Source organism: Trachurus japonicus, chromosome 9 (assembly GCF_045865225.1).
Source record: "Trachurus japonicus isolate A0001 chromosome 9, Traja_1.0".
NCBI lineage: Eukaryota > Metazoa > Chordata > Actinopteri > Carangiformes > Carangidae > Trachurus > Trachurus japonicus.
The window spans coordinates 6,358,713-6,383,712 of NC_140915.1; the positions used below are offsets into that span (position 1 = coordinate 6,358,713).

General features: G+C 41.2%; 1 protein-coding gene across 1 annotated transcript in view; it reads left to right on the top strand.

Annotated features, from left to right (window-relative positions):
* Window positions 1–2,695, top strand: part of snx2 (sorting nexin 2) — a 38,907-nt gene extending 36,212 nt beyond the window's left edge. The window contains exons 13-15 of the mRNA XM_085785794.1: window positions 589–669; window positions 769–840; window positions 2,536–2,695. Coding sequence (XP_085641920.1) covers window positions 589–669; window positions 769–840; window positions 2,536–2,586 — 204 coding nt within the window. The 3' untranslated portion in view covers window positions 2,587–2,695. The remainder of the gene's footprint in view (window positions 1–588; window positions 670–768; window positions 841–2,535) is intronic.
* Window positions 2,696–25,000: the final 22,305 nt, after the last annotated feature.

Below are 25,000 nucleotides of genomic sequence, written 5' to 3' on the forward strand. Positions count from 1 at the left end.
TTCTAACGACTAAACTGATTAAACCTCCATCGTTACTTCAGCCCCAGTTCAAGTCTCAAAGTGTTAACGGCTCGGCTGCTGTGTCCGATCAGTAATTAATTATCAATAACAACACGATTAATCAGTTTGGTGTGAAGACGAAGAGCTCAACTCTGATCCAGTTCAGACCAGAAAACAAAACCAAACCAAATTTAAATTAAGTGTATATCAAACTATAACGATTATCTCCAATTCCTAATTTACTTACGCCAAAAATAGTGATAAAATCTGTATTTTTCTCTTATTTCTCACATATTTATATAATTATATTGTTTTTTACACACAGGAAAACTTTGATTATGACTAAAGATTTCAACATTTATATCATTTGTACCTTTGTTATAATATCTATTTTAATATTATTTATTTCCTTGTGATTTATAATTTGTCAAACTAAAGTTTAGAGTTGATGCGATGATGATGATGCGTTTGTGGGTCAGAGTTAAAAATACGTAAAACTGAGATGTGGCTCTTGGACGCAGAGTGTGGATTATAAACGTTGTCTTTTCTTTCCTTGTGTGTGTGTGTGTGTGTGTGTGTGTGTTTCAGCTGGAGGGGAAAGTTCAGCAGGGAGAGAGAGATTTTGAACAAATCTCTAAAACCATCCGTAAAGAAGTGAGCAGGTTCGAGGTGAGAACACGTGATGATGGTGATGATGATGGTGATGATGATGATGATGATGATGATGAAGAATCTATATTCACATCTAAAATGTTTGTGTTTCCACAGAAAGAGAGAGTGAAGGACTTTAAAACAATCATCATCAAATACCTGGAGTCACTGGTTCAGACACAACAGCAGGTAACAACACTGGTTTTATATGAATATGAAAATTATCATTATCATTTAAAGCAGATATCAGTGGAATGTTTTTGTTAATATAAGTCCTAAATAGTCCTATTTTCCGTCAGCAATCACTTACATGAAGTATTTCAGCCTAAACACGAGTCTCTCCGTCACTCTGCTCTGCTGTAACCCGAGGAGAAAATTTTCCTTGTGGGATACAAGTGTTATCCAATGAGGGGAGAGAACGGCATGAAGGGCTGTGTGTGCAGCCAAGGGATGCGCGTGAATGTGGTGACGTAGCACGAGGACCAATTGATGCCTGACAAGGGCGGGGGCTGCTAACTCATGGTGCGTTCAAGGAAACTCGTACTTTGTGTTTTTCCTTCCTGTGAAGTCATACCAGTTCGATCTGGTACGAGTTCACGGGTCGGAAGTTACGAGTGGCCGTTATAGGGAACTTTCACAGACAACAGGACGGTAAAAAACACGAGCTACGGGTTACCTGGAACGCTACCAAGTCGTAGTTGTGACTTGAAGCTGTAACTTACGGTTTCAAAAGCCTGCCTTGAACACAGCATTAGCCGAAACGGCCGTGCCACTGATATCTGCTTTAATTATATCGTATAGCATAGTAAGTTTGTTTTTTTCCCGTCATAATTATGGAAGTGTTGGGATGCCAAAATGTAAACAACAGTGTAAAGTTTATTTAAAATCTCATGTAAGATAATTTATTACAATGGCAATTTAATCTGTCAGTCGAGTCGGCCATAATAAAACAGTTTTATTCATGAATTCATCCGGTTTTCTGAAATTATGATATATATATTTTTGCCAAGAATGTTTAAGTTTCATTTTATTTGTATGACGGAGTACTAGGGCCACATTGACAAATAAAAAAATCACAAACTTCGAGACAAACTTCGTAAATTTACGACTTTAATAAAGTCGTAAATTTACAACTTTATTCTCGAAGTTTGTGAGTTTTTTCGTAATGTTATGACTTTTTTCTCGTAGGAAATGTACGACTTTATTCTCGTAAATTTACGACTTTATTCTCGTAATGTTAAGACTTTTTTCTCGTGGGAAATGTACGACTTTTTTCTCGTAAATTTATGACTTTATTCTCGTAAATTTACGACTTTATTCTCGTAATGTTATGACTTTTTTCTCGTAGGAAATGTACGACTTTATTCTCGTAAATGTACGACTTTATTCTCGTAATGTTAAGACTTTTTCTCATAGGAAATGTACAACTTTATTCTCGTAAATTTACGACTTTACTCTCGTAAATTTATGAGTTTATTCTCATAACGATATGACTTTTTTCTCGTAGGAAATGTATGACTTTATTCTCGTAAATGTACGACTTTATTCTCGTAATGTTATGACTTTTTTCTCGTAGGAAATGTACGACTTTATTCTCGTAAATTTACAACTTTATTCCCGTAAATGTATGACTTTGTTCTTCTCTCAATGTGGCCCTAATACTCTGTCGTATATTACTTAGATAAACAGAAGTGAAGTTTGTATTTTTATTAAAGCAGTGTTGTTGGAGTTATTTTTGGAGTAATTGTTCATTTTCAAACACATCAGCGTCAGTTTTATTGTATTTTATTTGACGTTGAAAAACAAAATAATATATATTTTTTTACATGTGAAACTTGAACCTGTGTTGACAGCAGATTAACACTCTTCTCTCTTCTCCTGCAGCTGATAAAGTACTGGGATGCCTTCTTACCCGAGGCCAAGGCCATCTCATAGAGCTCCACACACACACACACACTCACACACACACACACACACACATACATACAACAGACAGTCCTGACTGGCTCCGGTCAAACTACACTACCCATAATGCACCTGTCCTCCTGGGTCTCCCTCCTCCTGTTTGTGCCCAGAGTGAAGAAGAAGAAGAAAAAGAAGAGAAGCGAGGCAGCGAATCAGCTCCAAGTGACGTTTCTGCAGTTCAACGAAAAAAACCCAACTATTTTCAACATTTTTCTCTTTTCTTTCTGTTGAACTCGTGCTGCGTTCAAGTCCCGTCAGAGAAAATTGTTATCGGCAAAATTGTTCTCTGAAACATTCTCCGGTCCGGACCCATTCACACACGTTTTTTGTGCAAACAGAATCCAACAAGGTGTCGGAGCATTTTGTTCGTTTATCAGATCGTCAGACGTGAAGGATGAAGGAGTGAGTGAATCTCACTCTGTTTATTTATATTGGACTGTTTTTTTTTTTGGTTTTTTTGTTAGTTTCTTTTTTTAAAGAACCACAAAGTTTGTGAACAAAGTCAGAAATGTATCCGTTTGGTGTTGGGACGTATGGAAGCACATTCCTGCCAAAAAAACACACAAAAAAGACAGGAAGTACAGATTCTCAATATAAATTATTTACACACAAAAAAGATGTATTAAACAGTTAAGACACTGAAGCTCTTTATCAAGAAAAAGAAATGTGTTGTAAGCTATAAAAACATTTAAAGTTTTCAGATTATTAAAAACTTAAAAGTCACAGACTTGTCCAGCAAATCAAAGTGGATTCAGGTGAAAAACAGAGAAAATACAACATTTAATTCAGAATATTTTAGTAATACGGTATAAACTTCAGTATAAATCAGCAGCATTTGTAAGAAGAACATGAACAACGAGTCGTTAATAACTCATAAAGAAGCTTTGAGCAGATCAAAGTGAAACTGAAATAAGAAGTAAATATATTAAATATAGAAACACGTTCAGACGTCATTAAATCTGCTAAAAGCTGCATCTAGGGTTTTTTTTTAAAGAGATTATTAAATATTTTCCTCCGGTTTTCTTGGCATGAAATTGCTTCCATACTTTATCCATGAAGACTACAGTTCCCATGAGCCTCGGCGGCAGTTTAGAGTCAAATCTGGGAAAAAAAAACAAAAAACAAACTTTCAACCGACTGAAACTTTACTGACTTCTGCTGCAATGCACTCTGGGAATTGTCATTGACTTCTCTCCTCTCTCCTTTTTTTGTTTTGTGTTTTGTTTTTTCTTGTTGTTTTTTCACCTCAGTGTTTGAAACCAAGAATGTGAACATGAACTTTTCCTACAGGACCCTGAACGCCACGCGGCCGCTCCATCAGCTGTTTCATATAATATAGAATAAATAAATAATCCAAAGCCAAGCCCGATTCCAGTGCTACCAGTTGTTTTCGCTGGGGAATGTAACAGCTGTTCTCGTAACCGTGGCAACGTCCTTTTACACCAGAATACCTGTGCTTTTATTTTGAAGTATTTCTTTTTTTCTTTTTTCTTTTTTAACCTGAGCTGTGAAACTGACCTGGAGTCAGTGACGAAGAACGACCGACTGCATCCTCTCTTTTTAATGTGTCTTGTACATCCTGTCGCCTTGCTCCCCCCCCCACTGCCCCTTTCAAAATAAGAGCCCTCTCTTTTTTCTGTTGTTGTTGTTGCTGTATGATCGTGAGTGAAGGCAACATTTTCTTTGTCATCTGGTCTCGTCTTTGATCTAACGAAAGCAAAACAGGAAGAAAAACTGTTGTTCAGTTCAGAGCTGCGGACTAATTAGCATTTAGGCCCCGCCCCCATATTAGCCTATGCGTAGCCTACCATTCATTCATAATGATGTTGACAGGAAACATCAAGTGAAAGTAAAAGAGCAGAGTAACTGGACATCTGTTTTTCTTCCTGAGGCTTTAAGATTTGACTTTAGAGACGAGACTTTATTTTGAAATGTAACAGGAAGTGAAGCAACGAGACGACTCGTTAGAATAGTTTGCGTTTTTTTTTTTTCAGTTTTGGGCAGCTTTGAGTGGAGTTGTTTTCACTACAGGTGAAGGATTTTATTTTGAAGGAGACTGAAATGATGTGCAAGAGTATATAGTTGCAGGTGTGTGTGTGTGTGTGTGTGTGTGTGTGTGGTGTGTGTAGTGTGTGTGTTTGTGTTTATGTGTGTCCGTCCAGTTTGATCCTTGAGGGCTGAAAATTGTTGTTTTTTTAATTATTTTCAGTGAATTATCAGAATAAAATCCAACAAACTTTGATCATGAACAGAAGCTGCAGCTTCATCTCACATTCAAGTTGATTTAAAAACTGGAATTTTCATTTAATTCTTAATATTTGATGTTTTTTTGTTTGTTTTTGTGTTTCTCAGCCTTCGTCCCCACCGCTCCTCAATCTGAAATCATATAACACTGTGTCCATCGCTTCCTCTTTGTATTTTTATTCCACATTATTTGCAGCCTGACTGATTGTTTATAATGTTTGGAGACTTTTAGTTGATTTGTTTTGTTTGTTTTTTACTTTCACAAATGATGATGAAACGCTTTATCTGAGCAGATTTTTTTAAACTCTTGGTTTGGCGTGACGTTCGGCAGCAGAGCAGACATTTGAGTACTTTAATTATAATAAAGGAATGTATCTCATCCATGGCTGATGTGACTGTTGATTATTTAAACAGGCTGTTGAATATTATGATATATTTTAATATTTACATTTATATTATAACCATATTATAAGATTTTGATCACATAACTGCTCAATTTTAATGTTGTTATTGTCGTTTCTCTCTCTTTTTGTGAACAGCGGAGCAGAGCCGTGAGCTGCTCAGAGCTACGCTACGGAGGCTCATTATGGGATTTCTTGGTTTCTCTCATCAAACTCATCAAATACACAATCCAACAACTCCACAACGCTCTGGTGGACAAGTTGTGAGCTGCACATTCACCACGCTATGAGATAATAACACAACGTTACCAGACAGAGTTGTTTTAGAGGGAGATACATGCAAAACCGCTGATGCACGTTACCTTCAGGGTCAGTTTTTCAGCTAGAAGTCTCTGCATTTCCCTCTAAAACAACTCTGTCTGACCCGTGTTTCAGTCCAAACACTCTATGTAAGTGATTGCTGTCGGAAGATAGAACTATTTAAGACTTATATTAACACAAATATATCACTTTAAGTCTTACTTCTGCTTTAAAGGTGCAGTGTGTAGCCTACAATCGAGTTAAAACCGTGACATCTAGCGTTCAGATCTAGACCATACGTCTGCTGTTTCCTCCTCCTTCTTTGTTGTTTTATTCATGAACGCAAAACTCTTGAAACGCGCTCTCTGGTTGGCCGGATTTTCCCTTCAGGCTGCCGTACAAACATGGTGGCGCAAGATGGCGACTCTCTCTAAAGCCAGACCCTTGTGTATGATAAAGAATAATTATAAGGTAAGGCAAGGCAAGGCAATTTTATTTGTATAGCCCGTTTTTACAACCAGTTTGTCTCAAAGGGCTTTACATGGCATCATAACAACATCCTCTGTCCTTAGACCCTCACATCCACTGAGGAAAAACTCCAGGGAAAAATCTGAGAAACCTCAGGGTGAGCAACAGAGGAGGGATCCCTCACCCAGGACGGCTATGAAAACCAAACACCTTTTATTTTATGGTGATTAAACACTTATACAAATATATTCCTGGGTAGTATTTTGCCAATAAACCATGACAATTATCACACACTGGACCTTTAAAAATCCTATATAATGAGCTTTTATTTTGAAAAGAACCGATAAGTAATAGAAAACAGATAAACAGAGTAAAGAGTTGTTACATTCTTCGATCTGTGATGATGTAGGTCAGTCTACTGCTTCCTACTTCCTGTTTCCTTTTTTTCTACTTCCTGTTTCCCGTCACCGTGGCCACCTGTGTGTTGTGAGGAGAGTTTCTCTGAGTCATAATGAAGACACACACACACACACACACACACTGAGCATATAGGCAGAGCGCTGTCAGAGCGGCGCCGTGCGTTACTTTGCATCGTTGCTGTCACAGCATCGACTTCCTGTCACATTCACACAGGAGGAGGAACAACGCATTAAGAGGCTTCACAGCAGCGTGTGTGTGTGTGTGTGTGTGTGTGTGTATATGTGTGTGTGTGTGTGTGTGTGTGTGTGTGTGTGTGTGTGTGTGTGTGTGTGTGTGTGTGTGTGTGTGTGTGTGTGTGTGTGTGTGTGTGTAAATTCATATGCATTGAAATGTGCGATCTGTAAAATGATGTTTTCATCAGTGTGAATCAAACTGTTTCTGTTAATAATCACCACAACACACAAACCAGTGTCATCTGATCAATAATCAATAGTTAAAATGCCACAAAGATAAAAACAAAAGAAAGAAAGAAAGAAAAAGGTAAAATTGCGACTTAAAACTGGAGAAAAACTCAGTTTATGATGATTAAAATATAAAAACAAACTGTAAGTCGAGTTTTATTTAGACATTTTATTGTGAAAAGTTACTTCATATAACTTTTATTATGTAGGCTATTGATTATTTTCTGAACTGATCGATTGATTGTTAAGCAAATCATCACAACAGAGACAAATAATATTAATATTAATATTAATTATTAATAAGAGGCTGCTGCTCAAAATCTATAAACTTAAACCTGATGAATATAAAATATAATAATGGAGTTAAGCACTGATCTGATGTGATTATAGATTATCGATCGGTCCACTCTCAGTATAATGTGAGTGAAGCTGTTTAAAGTGTTTAACCTGCAGAGTCATGTGACCTTCACCTCCTTCTTCACCTCCTCCTCCTCCTCCTCAGTCTGCACCTGTTCTCTCTCTCTGTCGTGTATTTATTGTTTCTCTCCTGTAGAAAATGTTTCTGTTTCACCTGCTCACCTCAGTTTACACCAGGTTAATGTAGCTGCAGCTCTTATCAACACCCACTCCTCCTCCTCTTCCTCTTCCTCCTCTTCCTCCTCTTCTTCCTCCTCCTCCTCCTCTTCTCTCCTCCTCTTTCTTTTCTTTCTGCTTCCGCCTCCTCCTCAACCTCTTCTTCCTCCTCTTTTTCTCTCCTCTTCCTCCTCCTCCTCTTCCTCCTCTTCTTCTTTCCTCCTTCTCCTTCTCCTCCTCATCCTCCTTTTCCTCCTCTTCTTCTCTCCTCCTCTTCTGTCCTTCTCTTCTTCCCCCTCTTTTTCTCTCCTCCTCCAATTCTTCTTCTTCCTCCTCCTCCTCCTCCTCTGTCCTTCTCCTCCTCCTTCCCTTCCTCCTCCTCTTCTTCTCTCCTCCTCCTCTTCCTCCTCATTTTCCTCCTCCTCTTCTCTTCTTCCTCCTCCTCCTCCTTTTCCTCCTCTTTTTCTCTCCTCCTCCTCTTCTTCCTCCTCTTCTTCTTTCCTCCTTCTCCTCCTTCTCCTTCTTTTCTTTCTCTTCCTCTTCTTCCTCCTCCTCCTTCTCTTGCTCCTCCTCATCCTTCTTTTCCTCTTCTTCTCCCTCCTCCTCCCCCTCCTTCTCTTCTCCTCCCCCTCCTCTTCTCTTCTTCTTTTCTTCCTCCTCTTCTTCTCTGTCCTTCTCTTCCTCCTCCTCCTCCTCCTCTTCCTTCCTCCTCCTCCTTCTCTTCTTCCTCCTCCTCCTTCTCTTCTTCCTCCTCCTCCTCCTCCTCCTCTGTGTTAATTATCTCAGCTCATCAGTTTCACTAAAATCACTGAAACTCTGTTGTTGTTTCCTCGTCGCGGCTTTAACTTTCTCCTCAGACACAAACACAGGGAGGAAGAGGAGGAGGAGGAAGAGGAGGTGGAGGAGGAAGAAGAGGAGGAGGAGGAGGAAGAGGAGGTGGAGGAGGAAGAAGAGGAGGAGGAGGAGGAAGAGGAGGAAGAGGAGGTGGAGGAGGAAGAAGAGGAGGAGGAGGAGGAAGAAGAGGAGGAGGAGGAGGAAGAGGAGGTGGAGGAGGAAGAAGAGGAGGAGGAGGAGGAAGAGGAGGTGGAGGAGGAAGAAGAGGAGGAGGAGGAGGAAGAGGAGGTGGAGGAGGAAGAAGAGGAGGAGGAGGAGGGAGGAGAGGAAGAGGAGGGAGGAGGACAGAGGAGGAGGAGGAGGAAGAGGAGGAGGGAGGAGGAAGAGGAGGATGAAAAGGAGGAGGATGAAGAGGAGAGAGGAGGATGAAGAGGAGGAAGAGGAGGAGGAAGAAGAGGGAAGAGGAGGAAGAGGAGGAGGAAGAAGGACAGATGAGGAGGAAGAGGAGGAGGGAGAGGAGGATGAAGACGAGGAGGAGGAGGGGGAGGAAGAGGAGGAGGAGGAGGAGGAGGAGGAAGAAGACGAGGAGGATGAAGAGGAGGAGGAGGGAGGAGGAAGAGGAGGAGGATGAAGAGGAGGAGGAAGAAGAGGAGGAGGAGGGAGGATGAAGAGGAGGAGGAGGAGGAAGAGGAAGAGGAGGAGGAAGAAGAGGGAAGAGGAGGAAGAGAAGAGGAGGAGGAAGAGGAGGAGGGAGGGGGAAGAGGAGGAGGGAGGGGGAAGAGGGGGAGGGAGGAGGAGGAGGAGGAGGAGGAGGGAGGAGGATGAAGAGGAGGAGGAAGAGGATGAAGAGCAGCAGCAGCATTAACAGTAGCAGTGTTAACAGCAGTAGAAACAGTCGTAGTCGTAGCAACAGTAGATAAGAGAGTTGTTGCCGTCTTGTATTTATCATATCTGAGCTGCTGCTGCAGGGCGGTGTCATGGTTACAGTGACCTCGCTTCATCAACCACCACACCACTCTACTGCTCTGTTCTACCCTCGGTCTGATAACAGCCCCATGCAGCCGGGGGGAGGAGGGGGGGGGGTAATTATTTCTCTGCTGTCAGAGGAGGAACGGACCAAACACCCCTCCTCCTCCTCCTCCTCCTCCTCTTCCTCCTCCTTTTCTTTCTCTTACTCCTCCCCTTCTTCTCCTTCTCTTCCTCCTCTTTTTCTCTCCTCTTCTTCCTGCTTTTCTTTCTCTTCATCCTCCTCTTCTTCTTCCTCCTCCTTCTCCTTCTCTTCCTCCTCTTTTTCTCTCTTCTTCCTCCGTTTCTTTCTCTTCCTCCTCCTTTTCCCCCTCTTTTTCTCTCCTCCTCCTTCTTTTCTTTCACTTCCTCTTCCTCCTCCTCCCCTTCCTCTTCCTTCTCCTCCTCTTTTTCTCTCCTCCTCTTCCTTCTTTTCTTTCTCTTCCTCCTCCCCTTCCTCTTCCTTCTCCTTCTCTACTTCCTCTTTTTCTCTCCTCTTCCTTCTTTTCTTTCTCTTCCTCCTCCCCTTCCTCTTCCTTCTCCTTCTCTTCCTCCTCTTTTTCTCTCTTCCTCCTCTTTTTCTCTCTTCCTCCTCCCCTTCCTCTTCCTTCTCCTTCTCTTCCTCCTCTTTTTCTCTCTTCCTCCTCTTCTTCCTCTTCCTCCTTCTCTTCTCCTCTTCCTCCTCCCCTTCCTCTTCCTTCTCTTCCTCCTCTTTTTCTTTCTCTTCCTCCTCCCCTTCCTCTTCCTTCTCCTTCTCTTCCTCCTCTTTTTCTTTCTCTTCCTTCCTCTTCCTCCTCCTCTTTTTCTCTCCTCTTCCTTCTTTTCTTCTCTCCTCCTCCTCCCCCTCCTTTTCCTCCCCTTCTTCTCTCCTCCTCCTTCTTTTCTTTCTCTTCTTCCTCCTCTTTTTCTCTCCTCCTCCTTCTTTTCTTTCTCTTCTTCCTCCCCTTCTTCTCTCCTCCTCCCCCTCCTTTTCCTCCTCTTTTTCTCTCCTCCTCTTCTTCCTCTTCCTCCTTCTCTCCTCCTCCCCCTCCTCCTCCTCTTCTTCCTGTTCTTCTTCATCCTCCTCCTCCTTCTTTTCTTTCTCTTCCTCCTCCCTTCCCCTTCCTTCTCCTTCTCTTCCTCCTCTTTTCTCTCCTCCTTCTTTTCTTTCTCTTCCTCCTCCCCTTCTTCTTCCTCCTCCTTTTCCTCCTCTTTTTCTCTCCTCTTCCTTCTTTTCTTCCTCTTCCTCCTCCCCTTCTTCTTCCCCTCTTCCTTCTCTTCCTCCTCTTTTTCTCTCTTCTTCCTCCATTTCTTTCTCTTCCTCCTCCTGTTCCCCCTCTTTTTCTCTCCTCCTCTTCCTTCTTTTCTTTCTCTTCCTCCTCCCCTTCCTCTTCCTTCTCCTTCTCTACTTCCTCTTTTTCTCTCCTCTTCCTCCTTCTTTTCTTTCTCTTCTTCCTCCTCCTCCCCTTCCTCTTCCTCCTCCTCCTTTTCCTCCTCTTTTTCTTTCCTCCTCCTCTTCCTTCTTTTCTTTCTCTTCATCCTCCCCTTCTTCTTCTTCCCCTCCTCCTCCTTCTTTTCTTTCTCTTCCTCCTTCTCTTCTTCTCTCCTCCTCCCCCTCCTCCTTCTCTTCCTCCTCTTCTTTTCTCCCCTCCTCTTCCTTTTTTCTTCCTCTTCCTCCTCTTCTTCCTCTTCTTCTCTCCTCCTCCCCCTCCTTTTCCTCCTCTTTTTCTCTCCTCCTCCTCTTCTTCCTCCTCCTCCTTATTTTCTTCCTCCTCCCCTTCTTCCTCCTCGTCCCCCTCCTCCTCCTCCTCTTCCTCCTCGGTGGGGGGGTAGCTACTGTAATTATTTCTGTGCTGTCAGAGGAGGAACGGACCGACCCCCCCTCCTCCTCCTCCTCCACACCGGCCGATTCAAATCTGAGAGGAAACTAAAAAGAGAAAGAGGAGGAGGGGAGAGGGGGGGTAGTGGTGGTGGTTATGGGGGGGTAGTAGTGGAGGGGGGAGGGGGGCAACAACAACAACAACAACAGCACTGAGACAAATATCAGCGTGGAGCCGCGACAACGACTGAAATTGGACCAGTTTGTCATGCACAGAGCTGCCACACACACACACACACACACACACACACACACACACACACACACACACACACACACACACACACACAGAGTCATGGTTTAATTCAAACTTTACTGCTCACACACACACACACACACACACACAGTGAGGATAAATAAACTGTAAATGTGGTTTTCATGTTTTTACATCAAACAACAGGAAACTGCTGATGTCACATTATGACGTCATCGCTAATGTGAACTGTAATACACTCATAATAAACACACACACACACACACAAACTCCAGCTATAAACACTAATAATATTTTAACATAACAATATTGATTCTTTTCTAAAAATGTACTTTTTTTTTTAACCTTTATTAAACCAGGTCATTAACAACATTTTCTCACCAACACAGATCAATACAATGTGAATATTAAAAACAACTGATGAGTTCAGAGCGAAACAGAATAAAATAGAATAAAAACAACAACGCACACGTCAGGATCTACTTTCATCGGCGCATGAATCCACATTTACGTCTGTTTACGTCGATGTGAAGCACCACATTATGTAATAATGTAATACGTTTTCACTTCATGATGTAATAAAGCTGCATTTTGTAATAATCTGCCAAACTTTGACACATTTTGTAATAGGTTGTTACATGATTCAACGAATTATTAAACATTTTTTTCATTAAAAAAGTGCAACACCCGCATTTTGTAGTAATTTGGTGCATTATGTAACAACTTATTACAAAATGCGACAACATTTATTCCATGTTGCCTTCAAGAATTTTATGACAAAATGTTGCATTATTACATCATGAGGTGAAAATGTATTACATTATTACATAATGCAGCGCTACAAGGTTAAACTACATAAATAAATGAAATAAATCCTCGACTGGCGACTGGACAATAACAGGAGCCACAAACACGTTGCTGTGACTTTCAGTGTCAGGCAGGTTACTCTGATTACTGCTTTTTAAAGTAATCACATTACTGTTCTGGTTACTTTATTTCAAAAGTAATTAGTTGCGTTACTAGTGACATTACTAGTTACTCTATTCCCACCAAAAAAAAAGTAAAAAAGAACTCCATCCAGTTGGACCGTGGAGCGACGACACTTGGCAGAACCGGCATCGGTACCGTATAGTTACCTGGGCTTGTAACTGTAATCTAATTACTATTTTAGAATTTATAACATCTTACATTACTGTAATTTAAAGGTATAATCTGTAGGAATTCCCCCCATCTAGCGGTGCGGTTGCATATCGGAACGTATTCTTGATGTTGCATTCAGGTGAACTCGGGCAGACGTCAGACAGACAACAGACGCTGCATGTAACAGGATAAACAAGCATCTATGTAAACAAGTGGTCCGCCAGCACGAGGCAAAACAATACAGGCCATGTGACAATATGTTGTCATGGTGATGTCGTATTGTTTTACCGTCTTTCTCTGGTGGAGTAAAATGACATCCGGTTGGTTTGCCGACGGCCGTCTGCCTGACTGCACCTGAATGCAACACCAGTGCCTCCGTCCTTCCTCACACTACACAGTGGTGACAGTTTTAACAGGCCGAGCCCACAGCTCCGCTCAGTTTCCGTGGTTACCTACGGTCACGATGCAACATGGCCGCCTCGGTTCGGTGCGTCGTCCACTTATGTATTTGTAACGACTTGTAACAACTCATTCTAAGGTACCAGAAAGCTTTCATTTGTATGCAGCTGTGATTCCACTTCAGTGAAATACGTATTTATGAAAGACAGATTTGATTTTTGCTGATAAAAAGCCAAATAAGTTACATACTGGGGCTTTAATTTACAGTAATGTGCTACTAAATAACACATTACTGCCCAGCACCAGTGACTTTATACCAGATATTGTACAATAAAACCCAAGAGGACGTCGAAATAAAGTTTGCAGAATAAAACAAAGATGTAAAAATGTTCAAATCCTCTGATGAAGTTTGAACTCATTGTTATTTCAGAAAGAAATGATCAAAAATCAAACTGCACAGAATCTGGAGACACGATAAAAATAAACAAATGTAGATGAAACTCGTGGACGTCGCTGTGAACTTGTTTCTGATTGGCCGAACTCATCGTCATCGTCGTTCCTCCGTTTCCTTCCTTCCCTTCAGTGTTTTTCTGCCTCCGATCTGTGACATGAAGGGGTTAAACCTGCAGCTCCGTCACGTTTTATTTTATTTTATTTTATTTCCGTCACAAGTCAAACTTTTTCTTTCCTCCTCCTCCGACCCGCCCGACTCTGATTTACGAGCGAAAGAGTGAAACTCTGAAGTTTGTTTGACCTTGAGAACCAACCAACCAACCGGCCGAGCAGAAGCTGCTGCTGCTGCTGAGGATAATTACTAAGAAACTAAAAAAAAGAAGAGAAAAAAAGTGTCAATTGTGGCTTTTATTGTGAAGGCGGGAGGATGTATGGGCCGGTGTCGCCCGGTGATCGATGACACGATACCCAGCTTTCCTGATTTCGCAAATTTCTATGAAATGTGTCCTGAGTTGGTGAAGGCGAGGAGATAAGAGGCTGGAGCGGCTCCTCGGCCAATAGGATTCATCCATTTCTGCCTCTTATCTGCTGATAGAAGAGGAGCCTCTCCCTCCTCCTCCTCCTCCTCCTCCTCCTCCTCCTCTTCCTCCTCCTTTCCTTTGTGTCCCTCTCTCTCTCTTTCATCTCTCCTCTTCATCTCCTCTTCCTTGTTTTCTCTCCTCCTCCTCCTCCTCCTCCTCCTTCCTGTTACCCATCACTCTTCACTCCTCTCGTCTCGTCTCCTTTTCTTCCTCTTCTCTTCATCACTTTTCTCTCGCTCTCGTCGTTTCTTTATCACTTGTTTGCTTCTCATCTCCTGTTTTTAAACCTTTTTTTCTTTTATCGGACCGAAAAGAGAGTAGAGAAGCGCCGCTGGTCTGAGACTTTTCGGGGGAAAAACATCCATATTTATTTGATTTACATGATAATAATGATAATAATAATACATACGTAACAGAAAAATAAAGAAAGAGAGTTGTTTTAATGTGTTGTTGCTACTGTTTCATCACAATGACATCATCAGTTGTGGGACTTTATTTATTCGACTATTCTGTTTTTAATAATGACAATGAACTAATAATCCTCAAATCTGTGTTAGAGGTTCAAATTGTTACTGTTTAAAGGGATAGTTCAACATTTTGGGCAAATTGGCCCATTGCCATAATCTCTATAGTCATAGTAGCAGTAGGTTTGTTACCTTTAATTGTCGGTGCAAGCTGTTTTTAGAACGGCGGAGCAGAGCCGCGAGCTGCTCAGAGCTACGCTACGGAGGCTCATTATGGGATTTCTTGGTTTCCCCTCGTCAAACTCATCGAATACACAATCCAACAACTCCACAACGCTCTGGTGGACAAGTTGTGACCTGCACATTCACCACGCTATGAGATAATAACACAACGTTACCAGACAGAGTTGTTTTAGAGGGAAATACAGAGACTGCTTGATGGAAAAACTGTCCCTGAAGGCAACGCGCATCAGCGGTTTTGCATGAATTTCCCTCTAAAACAACTCTGTCTGGTAACGTTGTGTTATTATCTCATAGCGTGGTGAATGTGCAGCTCACAACTTGTCCACCAGAGCGTTGTGGAGTTGTTGGATTGTGTATTTGATGAGTTTGATGAGGGACAGGGGAACTTCACCATTCACCTCCATTGTGTTCACTGAGCAGCTCACGTCTCTGCCCCGCCGATCTCAAAACAACATGCACCGATAATTAAAGGTAATGAACCTACTGCTATGACTATAGGGATTATGGCAATAGGAGGATCTGACTAAATGTTGAACTATCCCTTTATAATAAGGAAACAAATAAACGTGACATCTCCATCTGGGTGGAAACTGTGAGTACAGACGGTTTTAAACTGAGACTGATTCAGACTAAAGGTCAAAGGTCAGGAAGGAATAAAGTGTAAATGCATCATTATCACACTGACGTAACAGAGCTGCAGCTTTGAGACGTTTGTTCAAACCTTCACCGAAAAACTGTTTCCCCTCTCTCTCTCTCTTTTCTCTCTCTCTCTTCTCTCTCTTCTCTCTAGTCATCGTCGTCGTCGGACACTAGATCTTCTTCAAGACACTTCAACCTTTTTTTTCTGTCTTTTTTTTTTTTTTTTTAAAGATCCCTTAAAACAACATTGATTGTTTCCCACAACGACTTTCTGTCGCCGCGGTAATGATTATGCAGATGTGGCACAACCTTTCCATTTGACGGGCGGTTCCCACGGGGGAATCCAAGGGTGACATGGCGGCTGTTGCCACGCCGACAGGCGACCGACATGCCCCCCCCACCCCCCTCCTCTCTCCCGTTGCCCCCACCCCACCTGACCCTTCTCCTTGTGCTTAGTTCGGCCTTTTCCTGGACGGACGACACGTTATCAACAAAACTTTATTCAAAATATCATCAATTATTAATTAATTATTAACCTGTGCATGAAAGTATTATTGATGCTTCTTCTCACATCAGGTAAAGTTGTAGTTTTTATATAAAGTTATTAGTTATTTTTAATTTGCAGGACTCAGAAAACAACATAAGAACAAATATGTCATTAGATTAAATTTTAAAAATGTTTTACAGTGTAAATGTAAACTGAGTTGTTCATCCACTTATCTTAGATACTATATTGTCATTTTATTACATATGAATAATAATAATAAGGTTGTTTAAAAAAAAATCATAATTATGAAACAATATATAAATAAATGAACATTACTACATATTTGAGTAAATGTTGCGATAGAATTTAGTTGATTTGTTACATTTCTTATAGAGACTAATTTATAAATATGACAAATGTGATGAGACTCGTCATGTTTTGTTTAAATTGGACTTGTTTGCAAGACTTTTTTTCCCATCTGGCAACCAGAAATGCTCTCTGCCTCTGAGGAAACAGGAAACATGTGCTGTGATGTGACATCTGATCCTGGACCAGCACAAACACTAAACACTAAACACAAACGGTTTTTGACTCCCTCCCTCCTCCAATGACGGCCCTGCTCTGATTTATTCTCTGTGATGATTGGCCGTCTGCCGTCTCCTTGACAGCGAACCTTCTTCATCACATCATATCTCCACTTTTCTTCCTCCTCCTCCTCCTCTTCTTCTCCAAATCATTTTTCCTTTCATACCAAGTTTTTCCTCCCTCCCTCCCTCCCTCCCTCCCTCCCTCTGCTCTGCCACTGGGTTTTTATTTGACAGGAAATATTCCAGCCGATGTGGTGTGGTTGTAGATCTGAGGCCGTGGCAGACGCCATCGACCCGCCTCATTTGCATACATAAATCTATCGGCTATCTGACACTTGCCAATACTCTGGGCAGCGGGGAGCGCCGGTGCTGAGTCGGCCCGGTCACATTATCATTGGTGATGGAGCTTTGATGAAGTGTGACAGCGGCCGGCGAAGGCTGCTGACGGACCCATCACAGCTGCACTGTAAAAAAAAACAAATCATCCGTCAGCCGCTTTAACTACACACCTGTCGGGATGTGTTTATATAGTAGTTATATATGATATGATTATAGATGTTGTTGCAGAATAAACTAAACTATATTATTTTATAACAATGAACAGACTGTTAATTTTATCACATAGGTGATATTGAGCCAAACTAGCAAAACATAGGCTATCAATTAAAAAAAAATATTGAATAGATTGGTTGGAAATATTTCTGTTCATCTAAGTATTTATTATATTATATATAGGAGATAGTTTTGCCAGGTGTTTTTGTCAAGACTGAAAAACATTGAATATGTTCAGGAACATCAGGAATATTTGTGTTCATCCAAATATCGTTTCATTATTAGGTGATAATCTACTTGATCTCCCTGAAAAAATACAGTTTATTATCTTTTTAAGTGAAAATGACCACTCACACTGAAAACATAACATCTAATCATATAATCAAAATATAAAAAATATTGAACAGATTGATCGAAAATATTGCTGTTCATCCAAATATTTATTATATTAAATATAGGAGTTTTTTTTCATATGGAGCCAAGTGTTTCTGTCGAGACTGATAAACATTGAATAGGTTGATCAGGAATATTTGTGTTCATCCAACTATTGGTTCATTATTAGGTGATACCCGATCTCCCTGAAAAAACACAGTTTAATATCTTTTTAAGTGAAAATAGCCATCTGACCATGTAATCAAAACATGAAAAATATTGAATAGATTCATCTGAAATATTTAGATTGATCCAAATATCTTTGGTGATGATTAAAGTTGATTAACATCCAGCGAGCTTCCTCATTGGCTTGGACTGTTTTTAATTATCTAATAAATACTGATTGAATTAAAAATGAAAACATCAATGAGAGGAACTGGATACTGGCTCAGATTATTAGAAATTTGTAAATAGCTTATATACATGTGGTAAAATTAAAGCGTATGTTGTTTGATGTTATTTATTGATAGCCTGGTAGCGTTTGGCGCGGTTATGCTAGTCTGTAGCCTATTATGTAGGCTAATGCTAAATAAAATGAAGGCTGTGGATTTTAGCTAATTTTTCTAAAAACTTAAAACTCGCATGGTTTTCATAATGTTTAATTATCCAATGACTGAAGAAAATCTCAAACTTAAGACCGAAGACATGACGTAAGTAAAACGGTAAGTTTAGTCAAAACACAGTTAGTTGAGTTGATTAGCAGCACAAGAAACACTGACAGGATGTTAGCGACACAGTTTTTTTATGCGAAAATGTTCAACAGTGACTCACTATCTTTAAAATCCTGCTCTTGATGTCACAATTTTACATTTTAAAGCGACGTGCGGTGAAGAGAGACGAGCTGTAGCTGCAGCCACATGGACATGCTAACTGCTAGCTGCTAACTGCTAGCTACTAACTGCTAGCTGTTAGCTGCTAGCTACTAGCTGCTAGCTGCTCTTCATTATGACGGAGCAGTTTTGCGGATGCGGTGACGAGCGGCCGACAGGCGAGGGGAGCTGACAGGAATCTCTGTGATTGGACGTCGTGTTCCTTTGACTAGTTAGAGCAAAAAGGAGGAAATCTTTGTTTTTATTCAGACTTTTAAATGAGATCAATCAATAAAAGTGAGAATACCTTGTGATATTGGACAGAGACAGACAGACATGCAGTCTGACGTGACGTGAAGCTGCACCTGCAAAACAAACACACTGCAAACTGACTTTAGGACAAATTGGTCTGTTTTTCTCAGGCAAAAAAAACCAACAAAAAAACACAAATCTCCTCGACTGGAGTTCAAAGAGTGGAGCTGCAGAGACAGAAGAAGAAGTAGAAGTGACAGGTGGAGGTGAGTTTCTGACTTCTGTTTGTTTTTGTTGTTTTCATGTGGAAGCTGCTTTTTCTTTTCACGACTCAGCTCGACTGTTGGAAACATCAGACGGTTCAAAAGAGATTTAGATTTTAATGGTTTAAAGATAAAAATTTAACAGTGTAGAAGACGATCAAACTAAGATCCGCCGGCTTTGATTTAATAAAGCTGCGTCACGTGTGCGGAAAAATGTCTATAGACTACTTTTTTTTTTGGTTTATGTTGCATGATTTAGAAATTCACATTCTCAGACCTGATGATGATGTCACAGTGACATCATCAGGCAGCGCCAACACATTGAACCGACACTACGTAGTTTTGTTTTTGATATAAATACTCTTATTTATTTACTTTATTATAACTTCCACACATGGCAAAAATGTCTTTACAGATCACAAATATTAATGGTTGATTTGTTATATTTCTATTTTATACTGTTTATTTTCCTTTTTCTTTTTCACTGTAGCCTATATTTATGGTTGGTTTATTTTTGTATTAATTTTTTTCGTCTATCATCTCGTTTCTGTTTCCTGCTGCAGTGGCAATTGAAAATCCATTGGTTTATTTAATCTAATCTCAGGTTCTACGTCTAATCTGAATCTGAATATGACACAGACATTAAATAATGATTATGCTATTTTATTTTACTTTCCAGCTGCTGCATTTAGTGACGTTTTCTTTACAAAATGAGTGAATTAGCGTGGATAGATCCAACATGGCGCCGCAGAAGCTCACGCATATGCAACACGTCTGTACGTGTGTTTCTGCTCTGAACTTTGAATCCGAGGTTTTTACAGAAGCTTCGTCACTTCGTCTGTTTGGAGAAATAAAATCTGAGACTGGCTTTTAAAAAATGTAAAAAATAAATAAATAAATAAAAAAAACGGAGCAAATGAAACTGATTAGTGTTAAACTGCGACGATGATGGTGGATGAAACCAAACCTTACATCACGTCTGTTAAGTAATAAATCAATATATTATATTTTACATCAATAATTTATCTCTTAAGAGTGTGTAGGATCAAATGTGTTTTAGCACCTTTTTCAGTTTTTTGTGTTAGTGCGTTTCTGCATCTGTGTGTGTGTGTGTGTGTGTGTGTGTGTGTGTGTGCAGCCTCCAGTTTCTTTGTTTCTGTCGGAGGAAAAGGTCAAAGTAGCAGAGAGAATTAATTGAAGAGTGAGAGAGCACAGCTGGTTCTGTCAGAGCAACCAGGCCTGTGTGTGTGTGTGTGTGTGTGTCTCAGATCACCATTTAAATCTCTGTAAGGACAAAAAAAATCATTTAAGAAACAGGTTTTTGCTGTTTGTGTTTGTGCTGCAGATGTGTGCGTCTCTTCCTCTTGTGTGTTTGTTTATATTTGTTTAGCCTACTGTTTACATATTTAACATATAAAATTCAGCCACAAATATTAACATTACGTATTTACATTTAATGACATTTTTTTTTGCTTTTGTTAATTAAAACTCAACAGTTTTACAGCTGAAAACTGAAACATCTGAACAGAAATGTTTTATATTAATAATAATTCACTATACAACATAACATGAAACTTGTAGTCTGACCATTTTGTTCTGATACGTAAAGGGAATTTAGAAGATTATACTTGTTAAATACTACTACTAATAATGATAAAATTTTCTGAATGATAATATGAGACTTAGTATAACTAACCTAAACGTCTGTTTTTACAGTGAACTAATAATGAGCTTTATTTATAGACTTTATACAAGAGATGGAGTTTTAAAAACAATCAAATGTGAATGAAAATAAAAAGTCAAACTAGTAAGAAAAGTAAAATATGAGAGAAATAAATGAATAAACTGCAAATTAGATTAACTTTAATGTAGCCTAACGACGATTTTTACAGTGTTGCATTGTTTAGATTTTACCTTTTGCTTTTTACAGTAATTTGTGTGTGTGTGTGTGTGTGTGTGTGTGCGCGCGCTGCCTCATTACCTGGCAGTGTTCCTTGTGCCGTTGTGTCGTCGTGGGAACGCACCGTGACAACCGGGGCTGCTTTCGTATGCAGGAGAACGGCACTGATGGCGAGGCAGAGTTAATAGCTCTTCTGTGGCGACGCTCTGATGCCTCGACACACACACACACACACACACACACACACACAGACACACACAGACACACACACACACACACACACACTCTCCACACTGTGATACAAACACCGAGTGGCACAATTTAATGAAGTTCTGTTCTTTAAAGCAAGTGGCGGTTTGCAGCGACGGAGGGATGGAGGGATGGAGAGATGGAGGGATGGAGGGATGAGAACCTCTCTGCTCCTTCAGCTCATCTGTTTCTTTGAATAGTTTCCACGAGCCGATCGATGCCTCGGTTTTCTCCTGGCCTTTCAGCGCTGCCTGTCACCCGTCGTCGTCGAGAGATGCAAATTCCCGTCAGAAACTGGCCTGACACTTTTCCTGTCTGCGGCGGGAGGCACTGGCGCTGGAAAAACGCCGCAGCTCAGCAATAAACGGGGTGAAGGCCTCGTTTCAGAGAAGGCCGACGGAGAGAAAGAGAGAGAAAAAGAGAGAAGAGGAGGAGAGGAGAGGAGAGGAGAGGAGACCTTTTCCATCAAAGTTTTCTCTCTCCGTCCTGACGAGACGAGGATGTGAAAGGACACCCGGTAAAGTTCATCTCTTTCCTCGCAGCGGGAGCAGCAGTGAAGTCAGAAACTAAAGAAGGAGAAGAAAAAGAAGAAGAAGTTTGTTGAGAGTTGGTGAGAAATAAAGCAGACTCAGGGATTTACTCAGGTTCCACCTTAAACTTTCCCCTTAAAGTCGCCCTGGAACGTCTCATCGAGCTCCACGTTAGGGGTGTACCCGAACCGAATATGTTATTCGGAAGTACACGAACAATGCTTTGATCCCGAATAGTTTTTCTGTCCGGAGTTTCTCCTCATTATTCGGGAGCTTTTTTCTAAAGAAAAAGAAACGTTTGGATCAGCAACAGCACATCACACTCCAACACAGTAGGTGGCGGTAATGCACCGTAACGTTGGTGCGCCGCCATAGAAGCACAACACGAGTAGAGCACCAAACACGAGCTGCCGCACTGCCGGCTGCCGCGGCCACGGGAGTCACCCTGTCTAGTTCACGCATGGATGTATTTAGATCCATGAGTTCACATTAGGGTTGCTAAGAAACAGCAACTCCCTGCATGCATTGCATCACAGTAGACAGGAAGTGCTCACCGATACTTCCAGGATCACCGTTCAACAACTTAGCATTTTACTCATAGACAATAATGGGAAAAGAAGCGGCTATGGCTTTTTAGTGTCACAACGAAACAACTCGTTTCACTACCAGAATTTGATCCATTCAGTCCGATTACGTTTGGAAAGTCTAGAAGAGCCACAAGATTAAATTATTTTATCCCCGTTCTAGTTAGCCCGAGCTAAAGCGGAAGTTAGCTGGCTAGCTCGGCGTAGCACTAGCTCGGCTGAAGTCAGTGCGCCCACTTCCGGTTTCTTCCCGAATACGAATCCAAAGTTTTTTTTTAAAAGCCTGAATCCGAATACAAACAGTGCACTGGCTGTACACCCCTTCTCCACATCATCATGTTTCCTGGTAGGGAGGAGGGGCTTGTTGTGGATATTTTATTGATTGACAGCTACTGCAGCCAATAGTGTGTGGACTGTAGCACCTGAAGGATTGGACAGTAGCGCATTGAGAGCCAAAGCGAAAGCAGGAAGCAGGAAGTAACGTCGCCATGGCTCAATTCGGAAAAAATCTCCATGTAAATGAACGGGAGTCAAAATTTTATTTCGTGATCTGATTGAATTGTGTCATGAGAAAACTCTCTGACCTCTAACATTGCGTTTCATGCAGAGAAATCAGCAAGGGGGCAGTTGTCGGTCTGAGAAGTGAAGCTCACTTCCGCGTTCAAAAAACTGCAATCCCCTCGAATTCCTCTGGGGGCTGGTGTCAGAAGGGAGCATTCCCCATAGACCCCCATGTTAAAATCGCCGACTTTACATCCTCAGTAAACATGTTAAAAGCCTGGTGTCAGAACGTTTTTTTGTCTCAATCGATAGTTTCTACCCCCGCACACACTCTGAGGGGGGTGAATTTTTTTTTAACTCTACCGTTTTACTGTTATTAGGTTAAAATTCTGGCCAATTAGGGCGCGGAAACGTTGAGTGACAGGTCCGAGCAGCTCCGTGGACAGCTGCTTCGAGGCCAGTGGGCGGGTTCTCGGCCGGCCAGTCCAACATGGCGCTGTTCAGGCCGCCATATTTGAGTCACAAAAACGACTCCCCAAAACCAATGGGTGACGTCACGGACGCTACGTCCATTCTTTTTACAGTCTATGGAAATCAGCAGTTTATTGTAAACGGCAACAGAAGAATGTATTTTGTGTGAAGACGCTCTACGAACTTTCCCTTCAGGCTGCCGTACAAACATGGCGGCGCAAGATGGCGGCGCAAGATGGCGACACTCTCTAAAGCAAGACCCTTGTTATAGTAGATATACAAGAAGAATTATAAGGCTACGAAAACCAAACACATTTTATTTTATAGCGATTATACTCTTATACAAATATATTAATGGGTAGTAGATTCAGATTTTAACAATAAACCTTGACAACAATTACACACTGCACCTTTAAATAGTGAAAAAGTTGCTTTACTTTTGCCTCGTGTTGTCACAGTTTCAGTTTTGTTGGAGCTTCAGGTTCTGAACAAACACTGAATGTTTTATTGTGTAACTCAATCTCCAATATTCTTCTGTAGCTTCAGGGTTTTTTGTGTTGGTTCAGCTGCTGACGACACCGACCGAGCTCTCAGATATTTCTGCAGATAAAAAGAGAGAAAGAGAGTTGTGGGTGAAAAGACTAAATGAGAGAGAGAAAGACCTTTTCTACAAAGTTTGGAGAGTAAATCCTGTCAGGATGAGAATGTGAAACAGCTCCTGGTAAAGTTCACCTCCGTCTGCAGGAGGATAAAACTGACAAACAACAAATTAGGGGGGAAAAAGTAAAAAAAAAAAAAAGAGCATAAGAGGAAGAGGAGAGTGAAGTTCACCTGGCTCTGCCCACATACTACGTACTTCCGCTCAATTTTCATTTCCCTTCAGTTCTCCGCCTGGGATTGAAATGCGTTTCTACCGGCCAATCAGCAAACAGAGGGAGTGGCTGAAAACCATGATGTTGAGGTTATGTGCTTCAGTTTGAAGTCATATATCAGTGATGGCGACGTTGGAGATGGATGTTTATGAAGCCATTTGTTCTGTTCTTGCAACGCTGCCTAACATCCAAGTATTAAAGAGGAACTACATAAAATTTGTACCTTAAAGGGATAGTTCACCCAAAATTCAAATTTCATTTCATTTCACTCATTATCTACTCACCCTCATGTCGACTAAGGGCTGTGAGAAGTTTCAGAGTCCTCCGTGCCTTCTCTGAGTTACAGGGGGCTCTGTGCTCGTCTGTAATGTCCCTCTTGTATTGAAGCCCCAACATGAGAAATTGTCCCGAAAAAAATTATCTCGCGAGATTTGGACAGACCAGGAAGAGGAGATTCCCCTGCAAACAAGCTTAAAATATATACTTATTTAATTTTTTTCAGGACAATTTCCAATACAAGGCGGACATTACAGACGAGCACTATGGAGGTATTTGGATGTTTTTTGGTGTGTCTTTTTGGACGAAGAAAAGTGAGCCCCGTTCGCTACCATCATATGGACATGCAGTGCTGCACGGAGCCCCGCTGTAACTCAGAGAAGCCACAGAGGACACTGAAACTTCTCCCAGCCCTTAGTCCACATGAGGGTGAGTAGATAATAAGTGGAATTTGAATTTTGGGTGAACTATCCCTTTAAATAGGGTTAGTGGTGAGTTTTTACGGCTAAACTATGCAGTCTGAAACTGTAGGGGGAGCTCCGTAGAGAAAAAAGAAACCAAAACAGAGAAAAAGCGACCAGACATATATAATTCCCTCTTAGAGCCGAAACAAAAGCATTGTTTACGAAGTTTTCGTCTCGTGTTTTCTCACCTTTTTCAAGCAAAACCTGAAGCTGTCGTTGACGGACATCCTGCACGCACAAACTTTGCTCTGCTCATTGCGATGATGGGATGGTCTTTGCGTTTCCAGCACATGTCATACTGTAGGTCACAACCAAATGTTAGTGATGGGGTAAAGACAGATCCAACTGCCCCCAAACCTTCCTCAATGGGGAGTGGCCAGTGTCTTTGGACAAACGAGACGAGGTGTAACAGACTGGTTAGGACCAGGTAGAGCACTGTAAAAGAGAGTAACGACACC